At 38.4% G+C, this 18,844-nt stretch overlaps 1 protein-coding gene across 4 annotated transcripts in view; it reads right to left on the bottom strand.

Moving 5' to 3' along the window:
* Positions 1-18,844, bottom strand: part of LOC126413216 (protein FRA10AC1 homolog) — a 62,778-nt gene that overhangs the window by 42,975 nt on the left and 959 nt on the right. For 3 of the 4 annotated variants that reach the window (XM_050083116.1, XM_050083139.1, XM_050083124.1), the window contains exons 2-3: positions 4,552-4,702; positions 4,222-4,387 (exon numbers count right to left, since the gene is read on the bottom strand). In XM_050083116.1, coding sequence (XP_049939073.1) covers positions 4,222-4,387; positions 4,552-4,697 — 312 coding nt within the window. In that variant the 5' untranslated portion in view covers positions 4,698-4,702. Of the gene's footprint in view, positions 1-4,221; positions 4,388-4,551; positions 4,703-17,775; positions 17,800-18,844 lie in introns of those variants that run through there. The other variant, XM_050083132.1, reaches the window with a different exon arrangement.

Below are 18,844 nucleotides of genomic sequence, written 5' to 3' on the forward strand. Positions count from 1 at the left end.
CGGATGGAGGGACCAATCGGCACGGTCGGAAGGTGTCAGCTCAGGCAATCACCCCTCCCCGGGCCTGGCCTTTACCAGGGGGTATGCACAGGCCCTACTTGTCTACCCCGGCCGGGGAATTACGCTTTACCCTGTCACCGGTTACACGTGCAAACACGTGAGTCGGCCTTCAGGAACGCACAGGGAGGAAAGAAGGACAGGAAAAAAAGGGGAGAGAAAGGACAGACTGTCTTAAACGCCGAGGCGGAGACCATAGGGTGGACAAGAAGGCAAGGAGAAGAAGGCAAGGTAAAAGGTAAGGAAGACAGTGAGAGAAGGAGAAGGACAAAGAAAGGAAACAAACAAAGGAAGGAAGAAAACAGGATAAGCGAAAACCCAAAATGACCACAAATTTAAATCGTTGAACCGTCCGTCTCCGGACGCAGGCACAAACTACCCCCTTGAGGGGGAGGAACTCCTTTTAGTCACAGGAATACCTTGGGCCTGTTCTTACCCTGGACCCGCAGGGGGTATCACCCCTGGTTGTTGGGCTGTATGATGAGCAACAGTCATGTTGGTATCCCACTGCTATCAGGGGTGTCTCCAGACATGTCTTTGGCTTGGAATCTCATTGATTGAAGCAGAACTCTCTTAAGCAGTGAGTCACATTTCGAACTGACGCTCAATGACAAGCGAAGACATGTCTGGTGATCCCGTGACCAGCGGCGGGATAACAACCTGACTGTTGCCCACCATACAGTTCGACAACCAGGAGCGGTGGTCACGTGTGCCGTTTCTTTTAATAGCAGGATTCCTTTAATTGTCATTCAAGGCACCCTTACAGCGTGGTGGTATGTCAACAAAATTCTATGCCATGTTTTGTTGCCCCTCATAGAAAGTCATTCTGGGATTACATTTCAGCAAGATAAAGCCCACCTGCAAATGGTGGGAGTTCCTGCAACTTGCCAAACCCTACCTTGGCCAGCAAGTTTGCCAAAACTCTCCCCAGTTGAGAATGTTTGGAGCACTATGGACAGAGCTCTACAATCATCTCAGGATTTTTATGATCTAATGCTCCAAGTGGACAGAATTTGGCACGATGTCCCTCAGGAGGCATGCCGAATAACTTCTTGCATAAGGGCCAGACAAGGACCCAACAAGTGATTGACTTCTTCAATTTATGAAGCTTTTTCTCTTGAATACATCATCCAATTTTCCCATTAACTGTAATCATTTGGTCATCTGTACATGTACATCACATCTACCAATTTCCTTCCTATTCATAGAATGCCTTCATGGCATGTCTTTTTGAGAGTGTACATATACAAATCCTCTCCTATGTTGCAACTTTAAAATGGCTTGATATTAACAAAAGAAAAGAAAACAAATATCAACACACTACAATAACAAGACATGCTTGTCAAACTATTATATTACGCAGCCGAAAGAGCAAAAGAGGGATGTTTAGAGGTTCGTATGGTTATAGATGAATATATATTACACTAAAAAGTAAAATTAAATATGAACCAGCCACAGTACAGAAAACACGTTGAGCAGCAATAAAAAACAATCCCCCCCCCCCCCCCCCCTCGTTAGATGTGTTGTAACTTAATTATTAATATAAGTCATTCAAAAGTCCAAGAAAGAATAAACACAGCTGTTTATCTGTCTTCATGTCTCTCACACACTTACAATATGGTAGGTACGGTATGAACATAAAACAACTAATACTCTGATTAGCAAAAGAATGACACTTTTGCTATTTATTTTCATACAGTTGAAATGAATAGGAAGTTCAAGAAGTCAGATGGCCGAGAGAGAAAACTTACAGTCCACAAAATGCCATCATCACAGGATTTTTCTAAATCCATAACTACACTGCTATACTTGCAAATAGTGCTAGCTGATTAAGTGCTAATTAAATTTGAAGACTTCACATGCTTTACACAGAACGCTGGTAGTATTTATGTAAGGCAAATTGCTAAAGCTTTGATTTTAAGTTATGACTGTGCAAAATGTACTTGTATACTTTAAACTTCAGAATTTTCAGATTATCAGCTAAATCTAAATCTTGATAAGTGGAAGAGGCACAAGCATTTCCTCATTTTAACTTCCATTCGTTGTTATATTTTTGATTGTCATTCTCACTTGATATTTTGTAACTCTCAGGAGCCTATTAACACACGTATTAATACATAATTTCATCTCAGTCTCTCATACGTTAGCTTAGCAGAAGTTATTTATGATTTTATTCTTTTAATGACATTTGTTGATAAAAATTCAATTACTGAATTACACATTCCAAGGTCACCTGTCTTTTATGAGGATTGTTCAAATCCACGGATAAGTTGTAGACAGTCACTGAGAGCACCAGCTCTACTGGAACTGTGTTTGCATTATTTTTATACACTGAAGAGGCAAAGAAACTGGTACACCTGCCTAACATCATGTAGGGCCCCCACGAGCACACAGAGTGCCGTAATGTGATGTGGCATGGACTCGATTAATGTCTGAAGTAGTGCTGGAGGGAAGTGTAGATCTCTTCTGATCAGCATGTTGTGAGGGACCCCAGATATGCCCAATAATATTTGTGTCTGGGGAGTCTGGTGACCAGTGGAAGTGTTTAAACTTAGAATAGTGTTCCTGGAGCCACTCTGTAGCAATTATGCATGTAAGGTGTGTCTCACTGTCCTGCTGGAATGGGCCAAGTCCATCAGAATTCACAATGGACATGAATGGATGCAGATGATCAGACAGGATGCTTACATATAAGTGTCACCTGTCAGAGTCATATCTAGATGTATCAGGGGTCCCATATTACTCCAATTGCATATGCCCCACAACACTCCAGAGCCTCCAAAAGCCTGAACAGTCACCAGGTGACATGCAGGGTCCATGGATTCATGAAGTTGTCTCCACATCCATACATGTCCATCTACTTAGTACAATTTGAAATGAGACTCATCTGACCAGACAACAAGTTTCCAGTCATCAACAGTCCAATGTTGAAGGGCCCAGGCAAGGCTAAAGCTTTGTGTTGTGTAGTCATCAAGGGCACACGAGTAGGCCTTTGGTCCAAAAGCCAATATTGATATTGTTTCGTTGAATGGTTCACATGCTAACACTTGTTGGTGGCCCAGCACTGAAATCTGCAGCAATCTGAGGAAGGGTTGCACTTCTCTCATGTTGGGCGATTCTCTTCAGTCATCGTTATTCCAGTTCTTGCAGGATCTTTACCGGCTGCAGTGATGTCAGAGATTTGATGTTTTACCGGATTCCTGATATTCACAGTACACTCGTAAAATGATCATACTAGAAAATCCCCACTTCATCGCTACCTCGGAGATGCTGTGTCCCATCACTCGTGCGTCAACTATAACACCATGTTCAAACTCACTTAAATCTCGATAACATACCACTGTAGCAGCAGTAACCGATCGCAACAGTAACTGACCACAGCACCGTATTCTGCCAATTTAAACATCTCTGTATTTGAATACACATGCCTATAGAAGTTTCTTTGGTGCTTCAGTATTTTTTTTTTTTAGTTTCATTTATAAAATAAAAATGATAAATGTGGCAATTATCCAATCACAGGCCCAATTTATTAATAATAAATGGATTAAAAAAGTTATGAAAGCACTTACTACCCAATAGAGCTGGATTTTCAGTGATCTGGCTATCTCAGACATTGAGAAAAACGAGACTCTCACCAGCAAGTTTTTCTCGTTTTAACAGAGCAATTTGACTGACTGCCACAATTATTTATTCAATCTTTCCTACAAATTTCTTGAAACTTCTGTTTTAAGATCTCATACTCCTGACAAATATCAAAGCTGCAGCTTCAGTGAGCAACTACAGCAGTTTTACGAAAGATATACTAGATGAGTACTACATCAAATAACTAGCTCTAACAATCACATTTTATTTTATACTGAAATATATTAATTTTATGTATAATTAACAAAAACTTTCCCTTCCACATGAAAAATGTTGTGGTCTAGGAGCCCTGTTTATAACACAACCACCACGGATGAAATTACAGCAAATGTATTTCATAGTAATTATTGTGTTCCATTAATTACTCACTACTGACACATACAGAACACCTTGTTATTTTAGCAGAGTATGAATTATCAGATTTTTATATGATGTTTTTGTAAGTCCATTTATCTCAAGCGAGAAACAATGAGGGATCAATGACTTGAATTATTACATATAAAAATCACATTTTATATTTACCTTGTTTTCCTTGTATCTGCTAAGGTCACAAATACAATATTCTTTGAATAATTTGTCATAATATTTCTTAGCTAATTGGGCTTCCCAGGAATCTGGAATATCATCATCATCCCACAGAAACCGATGATTCTCCCGGATAACATCACTGTCACATTTATCTCGAGACCTAGATTTTTTAATTGATAATAAAGCAGACATAATAAAATAGCTTGGCTTACATTTTATTTTAGTCTAAAACAGTGCAAACAAGTATTAATACAAGTACAAAGTAACTTCAGAATGTTTTCATTAAGATTTAAGATATGTTAACTTTACTATGGACACTCCTACCTGTCTCTTCTTAAGAGTGATGTGCTGCCCTTGCGGCTCAACAAATATTCATTGATGAGCTTCTTGTGGAGATCATATGGATTTAATGATGCCAGTGATGATTTAATATACATCAGTGATCTCTTACGTTGTGGCATGCAATCCATCACGGCTGTGCAGACAGACACAAAGTATTAAAGGTCTGCTTACAACAGTTATTGCTGAATAATGATGTGATGAGCTATTAAAAATGACTTTATTCCAACAATTACTGGCAACATATTGTCTAGAAACAAAGCAGAATTGATTCCCAATGCAACTTGTCCAGCTAAGATGAAAGAGAGAGAGAGAGAGAGAGAGAGAGAGAGAGAGGGTTGGGGTGAGGTGGGGTGGGGGGTGGGGGGAGTGTGTCTACGAAGAGACCCCACATGAATAAAATCTTTTTACTGTTGTTAGTAAAAGATTTTTTATTTTTTACATTGATTTGGTTTTGTAAATGCTCAGTCAGTTACATGTTGCAAGCTTTGGTCAGAACACAATTTATACATTTTACTGTCTGTGTGATGGAGATGTCATTATAGATGGAGAACAAGCCTTGGATTGAACATGAACATTGATGGGGTAGAAAACAGAATGTAACTTCGTTTAAGGAACCATCCCAACATTTCGCTTAATGACTAGTGAAAACCATAAAAAAAACCTTAACCATCTTGTTTACATAGAAGATGGTTCCTAACAGGTGCAAATTAGACATTATTGTCAGCTTTCCTCTGAATATCCAGTATCGTTATGTGTCCATTATATATTCATCCAGGAACCCTGTCACTTGTACAGCTAAGATTTGGATTTGCTGTTTGTCCCAGAATTTTTCAAGTCTTTCTGCCTTCCTACAAAGAGGAAGGAGTTGCTGTTTGTAATCCCAATGAAGTAATTATTCTTGAATGTATGTTTGGAAGGAGTTTAAAGACATTCCTCTTCATATTTCATGCATATGTTGGGAGTCCCTGGAATTCTAGGTCCAGCAGCATTGTATTATGCGAGGTTGGATTTCCTGTTTTGAGTAGTGTCAGATAATATGAGTTATTCTTACATACACTAACTGATTTAAAAATAAATAAATAAATGCAATACCCAGAAAGGGAAGAGGAAACAAAGTGAAACTTAATGGGTTGAAATGGTGTGTGATGTGTAGTCAGTTTTACAAGGAGCTTGGCAGTATGAGACCACTTATCAGTATGACATTTCACCCCCTCTGGCCTGGATGCATGCACAGATTCAGTTGGGAAAGGTGTCGTAGAGCTGCTGTATCCTCTCCTGAGACAAGCTGGCCGACAACTGTTGCAACTGGTGCTTGACATCCTGAATACTGGCACTGGGATGCAGTTGACATCCAAATTGGTCTCACACATTCTATTGGGGACAGGTATGAGGATTTTGTTGGCCACGGGACTACCTCAGCATCATGAAGACAGTTTATAGAGACACTTGCTATGTGTGGATGCGCATTGTTGTCTTGAAAAATGGCACCACAATACCTCCAAATGAATGATGATAAATGAGGATGCTGTATGTCTGCGACATACCATTGTGCCATTTGAGTTCTCTCAGTTACTGCTACTGCCACCTGAAGTCACACTCGATGGCTTTCCGCACCTTGTCGCAGAGTAACACTGCTGTGGCTCTCCAAAGTATTGGAAGAATGTGGGCTTTTTCACTGTAATGATCATAATTACCAACAAAGGTCAACTAAGGTGGTGCGGAACCACAATTCATTGCTGAACACAATGCTACACCATTCATCAGCAGCTCACACTTCACGGTCACATATCACCAAATATGCAGCTATTTATGTTGTTGTGTTGACAGCACCCTCTGCATGGGGGGTTAATCCCTAGCCTGGATGCTGATAGTCTACAATCAAAGGTGCGGGATGACACAGCAGAATGCTGCAAGGAGTTCATTGCTTAATATTAGCAGCCCACGACTGCCTGTGTGTGTGTGTGTGTGTGTGTGTGTGTGTGTGTGTGTGTGGGTGTGGGTGTGCTATCTCCGATGAAGGCCTTGTTGGCTGAAAGCTCATTTTTGACAGTTTTTTTTCTTTTTGTTGTGCCTGTCTGTGACTCAACATCTCTGCTATATGGTGAGTGGCAACTACCCTTTTCATAATACTGTTATATTCCATGCTGGATTTTCCAGTGTTATATTATGAATAAAAACACATGACACTGCAATGTTCTATAATACTTATTATTATTATTTTGCAAACCAGTTTTTGGCTGTTATGCCATCATGGATATGAAGATAAATGTATGTGGCTGTAAAATTTTGTAAGATCAAAGATTTTAAACTAGTGAATTACACAGTATTTTAGTTGATTTCCTAAGATGAAAATTGTTAATGTATGGCTCAGGACTAAAATGAGAGGAATTATTTCAGTGAAAATGTGATGTAAAATTATTGAACTTAGATAAAACACATGATACATTAAACAATGTACTATATAACAAATTACAACAATTGTTCTGAGAAGAAAATAAATTGAACAACACACTGTGGCATGTTCCCAGGGAGTGGCTGAATAAAATAATTGTCTCTTTAGCAGGTCCAATATTATAAACAGGTAAGATACACAAATGAGGTCAAACGGGTAAGTGAAACAACTATCATTACATGAAGAACAATTTTTAACAGGGCAACTGCAACTTTAGTAACTGGTATAAAGGACTTGTGAGTAGGAGGAGAAATTTCCAACATGGTCTGGATGGGATTACAAGTGGCACTTCCAGTAAGAAGTGGCGAATGAGAGAACCGTGTCTGATCGGTACTAAGCTTAGGAAAATTGGGAAAATGTTTATCAATTGCCATTATTTCACAGCAGTTCATCTTTGTCCCTTTAAGGATGTGATGAAAGACTTCATGTTGCACCTTGTTAACTGTGGCCTTCTTTAAGTGTGTGGTCTGCAAAAGTAGAGCCTCCTTGCCAAAGTTTCCAACTTCTATGGTATTTCTTCAAATGGGTGTATATTGCCCCGCCAGACTGACCTACATAGAATTTGCCACAATTATCAGAATTCTGCTCTTTTCCGAAGCTGGAGTGCTTTCTTTACTGTTGGGCAAAAAGTGACCAATAGTAATGTGTACATAAAATGATGTTTTAAAGCCTATGGGGATTTAAACTTTCTAACCACATTGAGAGACTTTTCCTAAACAAGGGTAAAGAAGACAAGAAACCTGTTTCTGCTTTTTTTTTCATGCATTATGGGGTCCATAAAGCAGGAAAGAAGCCATTGTTTAAGTTTTTTTTAATCTATCCTAGTCAGTTTATATGTGACGATGAAGTTAACAGCCGAAAATCAGTTTGTAAAAATAACAAATATTGTAGAATATTCCACCAGTATCACATATGTTTTCATTCATAATGTACAAGATTTTATATCAGGAATTGGTGGAACAGTGAATCAATGCTACTAATAACATAATTAGAGACCTGTGTAATAACATGAGTCCACAAAACACCTAATGCTGACTTCTGTTTTGATAAACCCAGGACTTTCGACGTGAAGAGTATCAAAACTGTACTGAGAGATTTCAATTGCAGAAGCACAAGTTGGGGCTATGAAACTACAGACAAGAATGGAGATTAACTGGAAGGCTGTGTGGAAACTCTTGTAGGATCCTAAGCTGAACCCATCATTTCAAGGTGGGAAATGGCAGAAGAGCTGTAATCCAGGAAATGTTTTCATTAGTTTACAAGCAGCCGAGAAACTGAAAAACAGCATAAGCCTATAATGTGTATAGCAGTTATAATTATTAACCCAGCAAGCTTGCTACAAACAATGTTTCAAGTACAAAAACACACGCTGGGAAAGTTTCTCAAAAGAATTGGACAAAGAAGTTGCAAAACTTAAAAGAGACTCCAAAATAATATAAGGATTTCGTAGTCCCAGTAAAAAAGGTGTCCCGAAACAAATACCTCATGGGTGCAGAATACGACAAATATCCAGTCTTAACTAAGGCTCAGTTACCTTACTCAAGATATACTGTACTAAATACAAAAACAACCTACTAGCTGAAGACACCATTCAAGCAGGTGAAGAGCTGATGACATGTATTGCAGAAGGCAGAAGGGAAAATTGGTCAAATCTTTTAGCTAATTTAGATATGGCTCAAAACAGTAGAAGGGCATAGAAACTAATTAAAATACAAGCAATGATCCTAAAAACCCACAAGAGGAATTCATCTTAGCAACACCAAATTAAATAGCTCATCAATACCTGAGAATATTAAAAAAGAGCAGAAGTCACAAACTAAGGAACTGTCATGATAAACTGAGAAAAAGAACTCTGACTCGTATTTCACAACAGTTTGTAAGTGTCATAAAGCAAATGAAAAGTATCAGGCTGCAAGACCGGATGATATTAGAAAAGAGAAGCTGAAGAATTTCAGACCAGAGACTATTAAATGTCAGGGAAAGAACCTAAAGATCCAAAGAATTTTTGCCTCATCCCATTTTTGTGTCACCTACATAAAGTCTTTGAGAGAATGACACAGACTAGGATTTTATCAAGTATGGATGAAAACATTATTTCTGGGCAACCTGGTTTTAGACCAAAGAAATCATGCTTTAGCCAGGTCCTTATCTTAACCAACACAATGAAGATGAGGGTGAGAAAAACTAGTAACTGACACAATTTTTATAAGCACCAGCACTGCCTATGACACATGAATCACAGAAGGCTTGTCCAAACACTATACAGGGCGATAAAGAAATTTCATGCTGATAAACATAATCAGAGGTACGCTCCAAAGCAGAATATTCTGTGTAATAATGCATGGTAAGAAGAGCTGCAGGAGGTACCAGAAGAACTGATTACTTCAAGAAAATGTGAGATCACCGATTCTATATCTATATGAATGACCAACCAGATCTTCCAGATGCAAGGCACTTTATCTATGTGGATGACATCTGTGATGGCCCAAGGGAGCACCTTTGAGGAAGCTAAAATCAAAATAAGCAAACACATGAAAGGCTGGAAGAGTATTATGAGCAGAATCATCTCAACCACAATCCAGGAGAGACTCAAGTATGTGCTTTCACTGAAGAAACAGAGATGCTAGAAGAAAACCGAATGTTACATGCAGAGGGTCAGAACTTTGGCACAGTGACAGCCCAAAATATCTGGGAATTGCTCTAGATCACATCCTGTGTTCTAGAAAACACTGGACAGGATTGAAACGAAAAATCTGCAGCACAAACAACATTTTGACAGGTTCTATGAGGCGACCAAATCTCCAGCTTTTGTGGGGAGCAAATCTCCAGCTTCTCTGGTCAACTGCATTATGAATGTTTTTCTATGGGAGAGTATCAAGCACCAGTTTGGGGAGCTTCAGTCCACACCATGCATTTGAATGTAGCCTTAAACGAGACAGTCTGCTTGGTTAGAGGGTATTTTTGACCAGCCCCAGTCCCATAGTGGTACGCTTTTGCTGGTGTTAAACCTCCATCCACAATATGCAGACTGGTGGGAGAAACAGAACAAAAGAAAACCCAAGACACAGCTGCAGCACATTGTCTTAAGTCCCCTCCTAAGCAAGAGGGCTTCAGTCCAAGGGAAGAAATTAGCTGCAGTTACCGCCTACCCTGCCCTACTTGGAGAAGCCCTAATAGAAACAGGATTCTCAGCTGCACAACAAATCTGATCTCATGTGGGTATGAGTAGTAAGTTACAAGCAGCTGTGGGGCAGTCCAGACACTTAATCACCTACTTGCACACTAAAACACATATGAATCTTCTACTCCGGATAGTGTTTTAAATGCCACCATAAAAGGTTGCAGAATTCCGGAGAGGAAAAGTGTGATGTCTTTCCCTCAGGCACACAAAAAGTAAGTAAATAATCTCAACTTCGGAGCAGTATCACATAGCAATAACCAGTACAAGTACTAGAGTGATAATGAATATCAAGGTGAGCAGAAATAGTGAATTCAACTCAGACCACTAACTCTCCAAAGTTAAAATCTGCTCACCCACACCAATCTAAATGAAAGGTCCATACAAAATGACTAAATACAGCATTAAACTGGATGATAGGAATGTTCTGAAAAGATGAAACACCGGTCACAATTTAAACAATATGGAAAAGAGACATCCCAGATATTTTGAAGACCAAAATGATCATCTGAAAAAGTGAAGTTGAAAGTTCTCCAGAACAAATTTATCAAAAGCAATTCCAGAGATTTCTACCACACTTTTAAGAACAAAATTCATGTGTACCAAGCCCATCAACTGTTTTCAGGGTAAAGCTGAACCGATAAACCAGGGAAACTGCAAGATATTTGCCAGATATTTTCTAATCTCCTCATGTTAGAACAGGACATGTTTCAATACAAAATACGAAGTTTGGAAGGGTTTCAAGTCAAAAGAAGAACTACAAAACTCAAAAGGACATAGATGGAAGAATATACACAACATCACAGTAACTGCATGAAGGCATATTTTAAAATCATGTCAACACTTCTAAAAAAGAAACCATCAAAACAGATGACATGGATATTATCAGAGTCACTCATCAGTGATTTCCAAATTGGCACCCCATGTAGTAAACCCCTATTCAGACGTCAGGGAAATTATGAAAGTCCAATTCAGAAAATGTGCAAACAGAGGTTCAGACCACTACCTGACAAGAATAAAACTACATTTAAAACCTCAAAGGTTCACAAAAAAGCACACTTTCCCAAATTTGACACTAACAGGATACACATGGAAAATTAGGGAAAAAACTCAAAACAATTGACAAGAACTTCAAAGCAAATTGACAGAAACAGTAAAATCACTAATTCCTCTGTAGAAGAGGAAAAAGCACCCTTGACAGAATGAAGAATGTGAGCACGCAATCCAATATTGACAGGATGCAGGCAACAAATCAACACCAATAAAACAGAGGACAAATACAAAACATTCCTGATAGTGAGGAAAGAGACCGTGAAATTAATCACAAAGAAATGTGAAAATCACAAGGAAATGTGAAAAGGATCCCAATCTTACCCATGGTCTCCTGCAATCATCCCATCTCACATCCTGTAAAATAGTGTAAAATGATAAAATGTTTTAAAACTCTCAACTAAAACATAACTAATGCAACAGGAAAGCTAACATAATTGCACAGGGATTCTTGCCTGGCTGGTCACTTACCCCCCCCCCCCCCCAAAAAAAAAAAAGAGCCAGTCACCAGGATAATACATTAAAAACTTCTTTCTAAAATTCTAGTGAACAAGTTGGACATTTTGCAGAATCTTAGAAGGCATACCACTTTTGTGTCATTGCCATTTAAAATAGAGAGCAAATCTGTAGGTAAGTTAGTTGCTGCCCTCTTGTCTGAATATAAAACACAATCAACTAAATGTGATGCACTGTAATGTGTAAGCCACAAGCATTATACATCAGAGAAAATTAAGTCTTGGATGTTTCTCTGAAGATCAAATCGAAAAAAATCTCTCATAATATTACAATACTATAAATGAAAAACCTTTTCTTATCTTATTTCACCACACCAGTAACAAACACAAACTGAGGTCCCAGCAGGAAAGCTGCAAGATCCCATCTGAAGACAGACTAGTAAAAATCTGAATCCTGTTATGGTTTGAGTTAAATAAACTTTTTTAATCCATACTTGTGGCTGGGTGTTGCTAAAATTATAAACCCTAAATTGTACTACAGCCATACCTCTCAACATGTCAACTTTTGACAAGGTAGTGCTGATTACTTCTATTCCAGAATTCCTCTATGGTACAGGAGGACTTGCTGAGGAGTAAAATCTTCAATCTACATTTAAAAATGCTTCTGCTATCTGTCAGACATTTTATTTCCATGGGTGCACTACCAAAGAGTTTTATAGCTTCATATTTCACATCTTTCTGTGCCAAAGTTGGATCCACTGAAAGGTAATAGTATCATTTTTCTTTCTAGTGTTGTGCTTGTGAATATGTCTGTTATTTTCGAGCTCAGATGGATTGACAACAAATTTCACAAATGAATAAATTTACTGTGAGGCTGTTGTTAATATTAACAGATGCTTAAAGAAATACCTGTAATCCCCAAATGTAATTCAAATTACTTTCTTTCGTGCAAGAAATACTTTTTGTGTAAGGTGTTGCCACAAAATACTATCCCATTAGCCATCACTGAATGAAAACAGGCCAACTACGTTAACTTAATGACTTCTACATCCCATAAGTTGACAATTATTCCTATGGCAAAAGTAGATAAACCTAAATAGTTTGGCAGCTCTACTATATAATTTTTCCGTTTAAGGTTTCATCAATAAGCACACATAAGTACTTAGAAATTTCTATCCTGTTTATTACTGCCTGTTAGTATACTACTGTAACAGGAGGTGGGATACTGTTTTGACAGCAGAAAACTGGATGAGGTGTTTTTTCAAAGTTTTCAAGTTGGCACATTTGTGCAAAACCGGTCAGTAACTTTCATAAGAACACCATTTCCTTTTTTCAAATTATTATCAAGCTGAGCATCTATGGACTGTGTGGTAACAACCAATTTCATTTTAGTGTCTAGGTCTTGTTCATGTTCCAACTATGACTTCCTACCAGTATCTTCTGAGCCCACCAAGAAGTGCCTGTTTATGCTCTTCGGATAATGGTCCTCTCAGTCTTTTGGGCAGGGATGCCATTTTAAAACCTTGGTAGTTGTTCACCAACCTTCTAAATTTGTTCCCGTCAGGAATTTATCTCTCTGAGATACCAATCTGCCTAAGATCTTTTTCATATTCTTCGAACCATCTTGGCCTTGTTTTCTTAGATTGGATGAAACTCCATATTCTTTTTGCTAGTCAGTCACTGTCCATCTTCATGAGATGACCGTAAAATAACAACTGTCTCTTCTTAATGGATGCTGTGATAGGTTCTGCCTTGCTGTATAAGTACTCATTTGCTCTCATTCGCCATTGTCCATCAACCCATCTATTACCTAGGATTTTCTTTAATATCCTATGCTCTCGCTTTTCCAGCCGCTTAGCTTGACCTTTTCTATTCATGGTCAAAGTTCCAGACGCATATAAGCCCTCAATTTACAACCGCATTATAATGTCAGAACTTGGCCCCTATACTCATACACTTTTTGTTATAGGTATTCTTTGTCAGTTGGTATGCTTGGCCTAACTTCATCATCCTGACATTAATTGCTTCTTCTTCTAATCCATTCTCCTGGATGACTTCACCAAGATACCTGAAATTCTTAATTCGTCCAATTTTTCTCAGATTGGTGATCATTCATTCATGTCCATCACAGATGTTTGTCATATATTTTTTCTTTTGAATAGAGATCTGGAGCCCAACTTTTTCAGCAATTTCTGACAGCCTGTTGATCTTGTTGACTGCTGACTCTATGTCGTTAGCAAAAATGGCCAGGTCATCCGCAGAGGCCAAGCAGTTAATGTACACCCTTTGTTCTTAGGATCCAGTCTGAACCGGTCTTCATTTGTTTCTTCTTGGGCTAACAACTTTCTCCACAAATGAACGACATTTTCCAAAACAGGCAGGCTCTGTCAGTCACATGCCAGAACAAAGGGGGAGTGACAGAGGAGTAACACCTCTTTAAAAAAACCTTGGTTCAGCTGACCCGCTGATAGTACCTTGTGAGGGCCCCTGCTAGGGTGACGGTGAAGATGGTCAGTGGTTTGGAAGGTGGAAGACAAGAACCATATCCCAACGGTGGATTAAGTGGATGAACTATCTTCATTTAGCAGTGTCTGTTCTTCAGAGAAGCGGCTGCGAAGGGCGTCTGACTCCAGAGGAGTGGCCTATTATCAAGCTCCAGGGCTTACAACCTTAGTTCTATTACCAGTAAGGATTTGTCCAGCCCACACTAGTTTGAACAATCAAGCATCAAAGGTCAAAAAAAGGACACTACCCAGGTAGTACCTCTTTGAGGGAATCTAGCACTCTTAGGAGTGCAATCGGGCCTATGGATTCTGGGGAGCTGAACGTAGATGCTTTGACAATACATCATTCACTATTTCCTCTGCTGATCCTTTTTTGCTCGGCTTCACAATAATGCTTGTATTCAGCCTTCTGAGTCAAATAAAATGGCAGATCATAACAAAAAGTAATAACAGTGGTGGGACAATGACAGAACCCTGTCTGGAGTAATTTTCTGCATGCTTTTTCTTAAATACAAACTAGGCCATGAATGTGCTCAACTACTTATTCCATGAAAATTTATCACTTTCTCAAACAGAAAATTACAACTGACACAATCTAATGTCTTTGGTAAGCCACAGAAGATAACAACTGGTGATATTTTATCATATCCTCACTAAATGCATAAAATAACACAGTAGAGCGGACCTTTTGAAATCAGAACTGTGACTAGATAAGTGTCTCATTACAACACAGGTGGGTGTCAGTCCTGGAGTACATTACCTTTTAAAAATGTTGAAAATCAGTAATGAAATGACGATGGGCCATAGTCACTGACTTCTGTAGATTCACCCTTTTTACGGTACAAGTTATGGTATGGACCACCCTTCCTGTTTTCATAGTTTATGGAAAATGCTTGCCGAGTCTCCAACATTATCTGGGTACGTATTTATTTCAGTTCTACTAGTCAATCTCCTCCTTCCTTCTCTCTTTCTGTTCGTCACCTCTGGCTCCCTCCATGCCCACCGCCTCCATCCCCATTCTGTGTCCATCTCCCTCTCCCCCTCTCCACATCCATCTGCTGCTCCCCCTATCTCTGCCCATTTCCTCCTCCTCCCCTCTCTTTTTATCTCCTCTTCTTTCTTTCTATGTCCATCTACTCCTCTTCCCTTTCTCTGCCTATCTACTCCTCCCCTTGTCTCTACATCTACACTCCGCAAACCACTGCGAGCTGCATGGCAGGGGGTGCACTGTATTTTTAGGGTTTCTTCAGGATCCATTCACACATGGAGTGCAGAAAGAATGACTGAATGCCTCTGTGTGTGCACTAATTCTATTCTTATCCTTATGATCCCTATGTGAGTGATACATTAGGGGATTATAGCATATTCCTTGAGTTACCTTTTAAAGCCTTTGTGGATACTGTCTAATACATGTCATGAATAGAGTTAGTACCAAAGAAGTAATAAATTCAAATGTCATGCATGATGTGACAGTTTTTCACATATCTCATTGTTTATGACACTATACCTCCTGAACTATGAGATGTACAATGATATAATTTTTCCTGCATATTCAGTGCTACATGTGGACACTGTCTGCACAGTGTGTTAATACAGCTAGTAGTACACAAAATATAAATTAAAACATCACACCTGATGTGGCAATTTTACTGCATGTACAGCAAAAACATAGTAAGTGATAAACTTTTTTCCTTTCATTTTGTGCAGATTGTATGCGAGAAAATTTTCGTAAAGGTTTGAAATTACGTGTAATGTTTGTGCAAAACATTAGGTGCTCTAATTCTCAAATACTGGATAGCAGGCTTAGTAGGTATACATTACAGAATGTGTACATTATGCAACAAATAGTGAGGAAGCATGGATTAAACACAATGAAGATAGTATAAGCATTGTATTCATTACTTTGAATACACACAGTACAAATCAACCAAACAAAGCATTTTCACAAATATGATAAAGCTCAAAAGTCAGGGAGCAAATAGCTTTCCAAAAGAGTAAATATTTTTTCCTAATATTCTTCAAACTGGTAAGTATACTGTATTACAAAGTTTCTAAAGTAGCCTACATTCTTCCTCAGTGTTCAAGTTACCTCCTTACCAAACTTTACCTAAATCAGGTCAGCATGTTGGTAACAACAAATGTACACATCATGAGTGATGTGGCAGTTTTACAAGCATCTCAGTGTTTATGACCCCATATATCCTGAACTATGTGTTGTACAATTGCAAGTACATTCAGTGTTATATGTGAACACTGTCTTAAAAAATGTGTAACAAAGACAGTTAGCAATAAAGAAGTAATAAATTAACAGCGAAAATATACTAGGCAGTAAACTTTTTCCTCTCCCCATTATGTGAGGCATATCAGCAAGAAAAAGTTTCACAAAGGTTTTAGACTGTGTGTAAAGTTCACTGGAAGTCACTAAGCACTCTCATTCTCAAGCACTGGGTGAATATGGGTATTCACGTGTTGTGGTCTACACTTCTTTTTCATCCCCAGCCTAACCCCTATGATAGGTAGGTGGATCTTACCTTCGCAGCAATTGCTTTACATTTACATTTTCATAATATGTATGAATATATTTTTTACACATGATCCAATTTTGTTGAAATCTAGCCTATACAGAGCCCCCAGTTACAATGAACTTACCCGTGAAAGTACCATAAAAATTTGTCTACTAACTCTGGACATTAGCATGTTCAAAGGCAAACAGACAGTTTTGCAAATTTATTCCTAGTATAGATATATAAATAATATGCTTCAAAATACTTGTGAGGGGCTTGTCTATTACCTACATTTCCTGAAGTTAGTGTACAGTTTTAATTTTTAAAGTGAAAAGTGCATTAAATGTGGAAAAGTGTGTTTAAATATGACACAAACAAAAACATAAATACTTTTGCATGAAAGGAGACCACTCAACAAAAAGCAGAAGCTTGCTCGCCAGGTTTCGAGAGGGTGCGTTTCTGGATGAGGTATCGAATATATTGCTTCCTCCTACTTATAACTCCCGAGGAGATCACGAATGTAAAATTAGAGAGATTCGAGCGCGCACGGAGGCTCTCAGGTAGTCGTTCTTCCTGCGAACCATACGCGACTGGAACAGAAAAGGGAGGTAATGACAGAGGCACATAAAGTGCCCTCCGCCACACACCGTTGGGTGGCTTGCGGAGTATAAATGTAGATGTTGAGTTGTCGATAGGCACACACAAAAGAAAGAAAACTTGCTAGCTTTCGGAGTTATTCTTTGATGAGCTAGAGTAAACCAAACACACACACACATACAAATTATCGCCTTTCAACCTTATCTAGACCCCAGGCTATCCTGCATTGAATTCCTGTCACAATGATCAAGATTTCATGGGAATGGGATGTCCCAAATTATATTCTAGTCCTTTTTATAGAGAAACCTTAAATTGTATATTATAATCTGTGTGAGAAAACACCCTCAACTAATGATGGATTGCATAGGTGAGTAAGAACATAAGATATTATACGGCCACAATTTTTTATTGTTTTGGAAATATTATCCACGTCATATGAACTTTAACCTTTTCGAGTCATGATTACCTTCTTTATTTCAGATGGGGATGTGAGATTAACTTTTATTTTACTAAGTGGGATGTGAATTTTTCCTTCGATGTGTTGTTTCGATTTCTCTTCTGAACTATTTGTGCCCATTCTCTCATCTACCTGCTAAACATTACCATCTTTATTTACATAGGAATAATCTAATAATAATATACAAATTGTCAAGGTAACAAAACAAAATCACTAGCTCAAAATATACTGCACACAGGACATATAACATTTTATACAAGGACAGGAGAGGATGTTGCCAGTGCCCCTGATCCAGGCATTTGCCTTTGCGATTTAGGAAAAAGAAAACTGAAATCAGGGTGGCCAGACAGAGCAACTCCAACCTCCAGAATATGGCAGCATCTTAACAACTGTACTGCCCATTTCAGCTGATCCCTATTGTCCAATGTTCCTTGATTCACAAACAATTTTTTCAGGCAACTTGCAATATAAAACACAATTCTGTTCACCACCAAAAACAAGAAGGGCATCCACTGGAGACTCCTGGACTGTGCACAATAGCAATTTTCCCATTTTCTTTAACAAAAATAATATCATTTTCTATGGCTTCATTTCCTGTCTGTCTCTTTTCACAATATCCCTTGCCAGTTTTATTTTATGGTCTGATCTGTTCACTTCAGACAAAATGTTTACATTCCTAGATTTTTAAAATTGTTCAGAATTGTTTATAGTAGGAAAGTATTTATTTGTTCTAGATGTTTAGTATGCTCCTTTTTCATTGTGAAGAGGATTTGATAGCTGTAGTATTCCATGGTTTTATTAGCGACTTCCCAATGTTACGCATAATTAGCTCTTCAGGAAAACTATTTTCAGAAATGGATACAAACTCATTATAAAATGTATTGAATTTAGAGTTAGCATTAGGCATATTCGACAATTTCTAAGCTTACATCTGTTGTTTTGCCATTTTCTTCTTTGTGTGTTTCAGAACGGTACATGTAGCAAAGTTATGAGATTAAGAACATGAACTACCAATACATTTACCACAGAATAGGTCCAAGTTTAACTTCCAGTCGTTGTATGGATGCATTATTTATAG

Source organism: Schistocerca serialis, chromosome 1 (assembly GCF_023864345.2).
Source record: "Schistocerca serialis cubense isolate TAMUIC-IGC-003099 chromosome 1, iqSchSeri2.2, whole genome shotgun sequence".
In the NCBI taxonomy this organism is placed as follows: Eukaryota; Metazoa; Arthropoda; class Insecta; order Orthoptera; family Acrididae; genus Schistocerca; species Schistocerca serialis.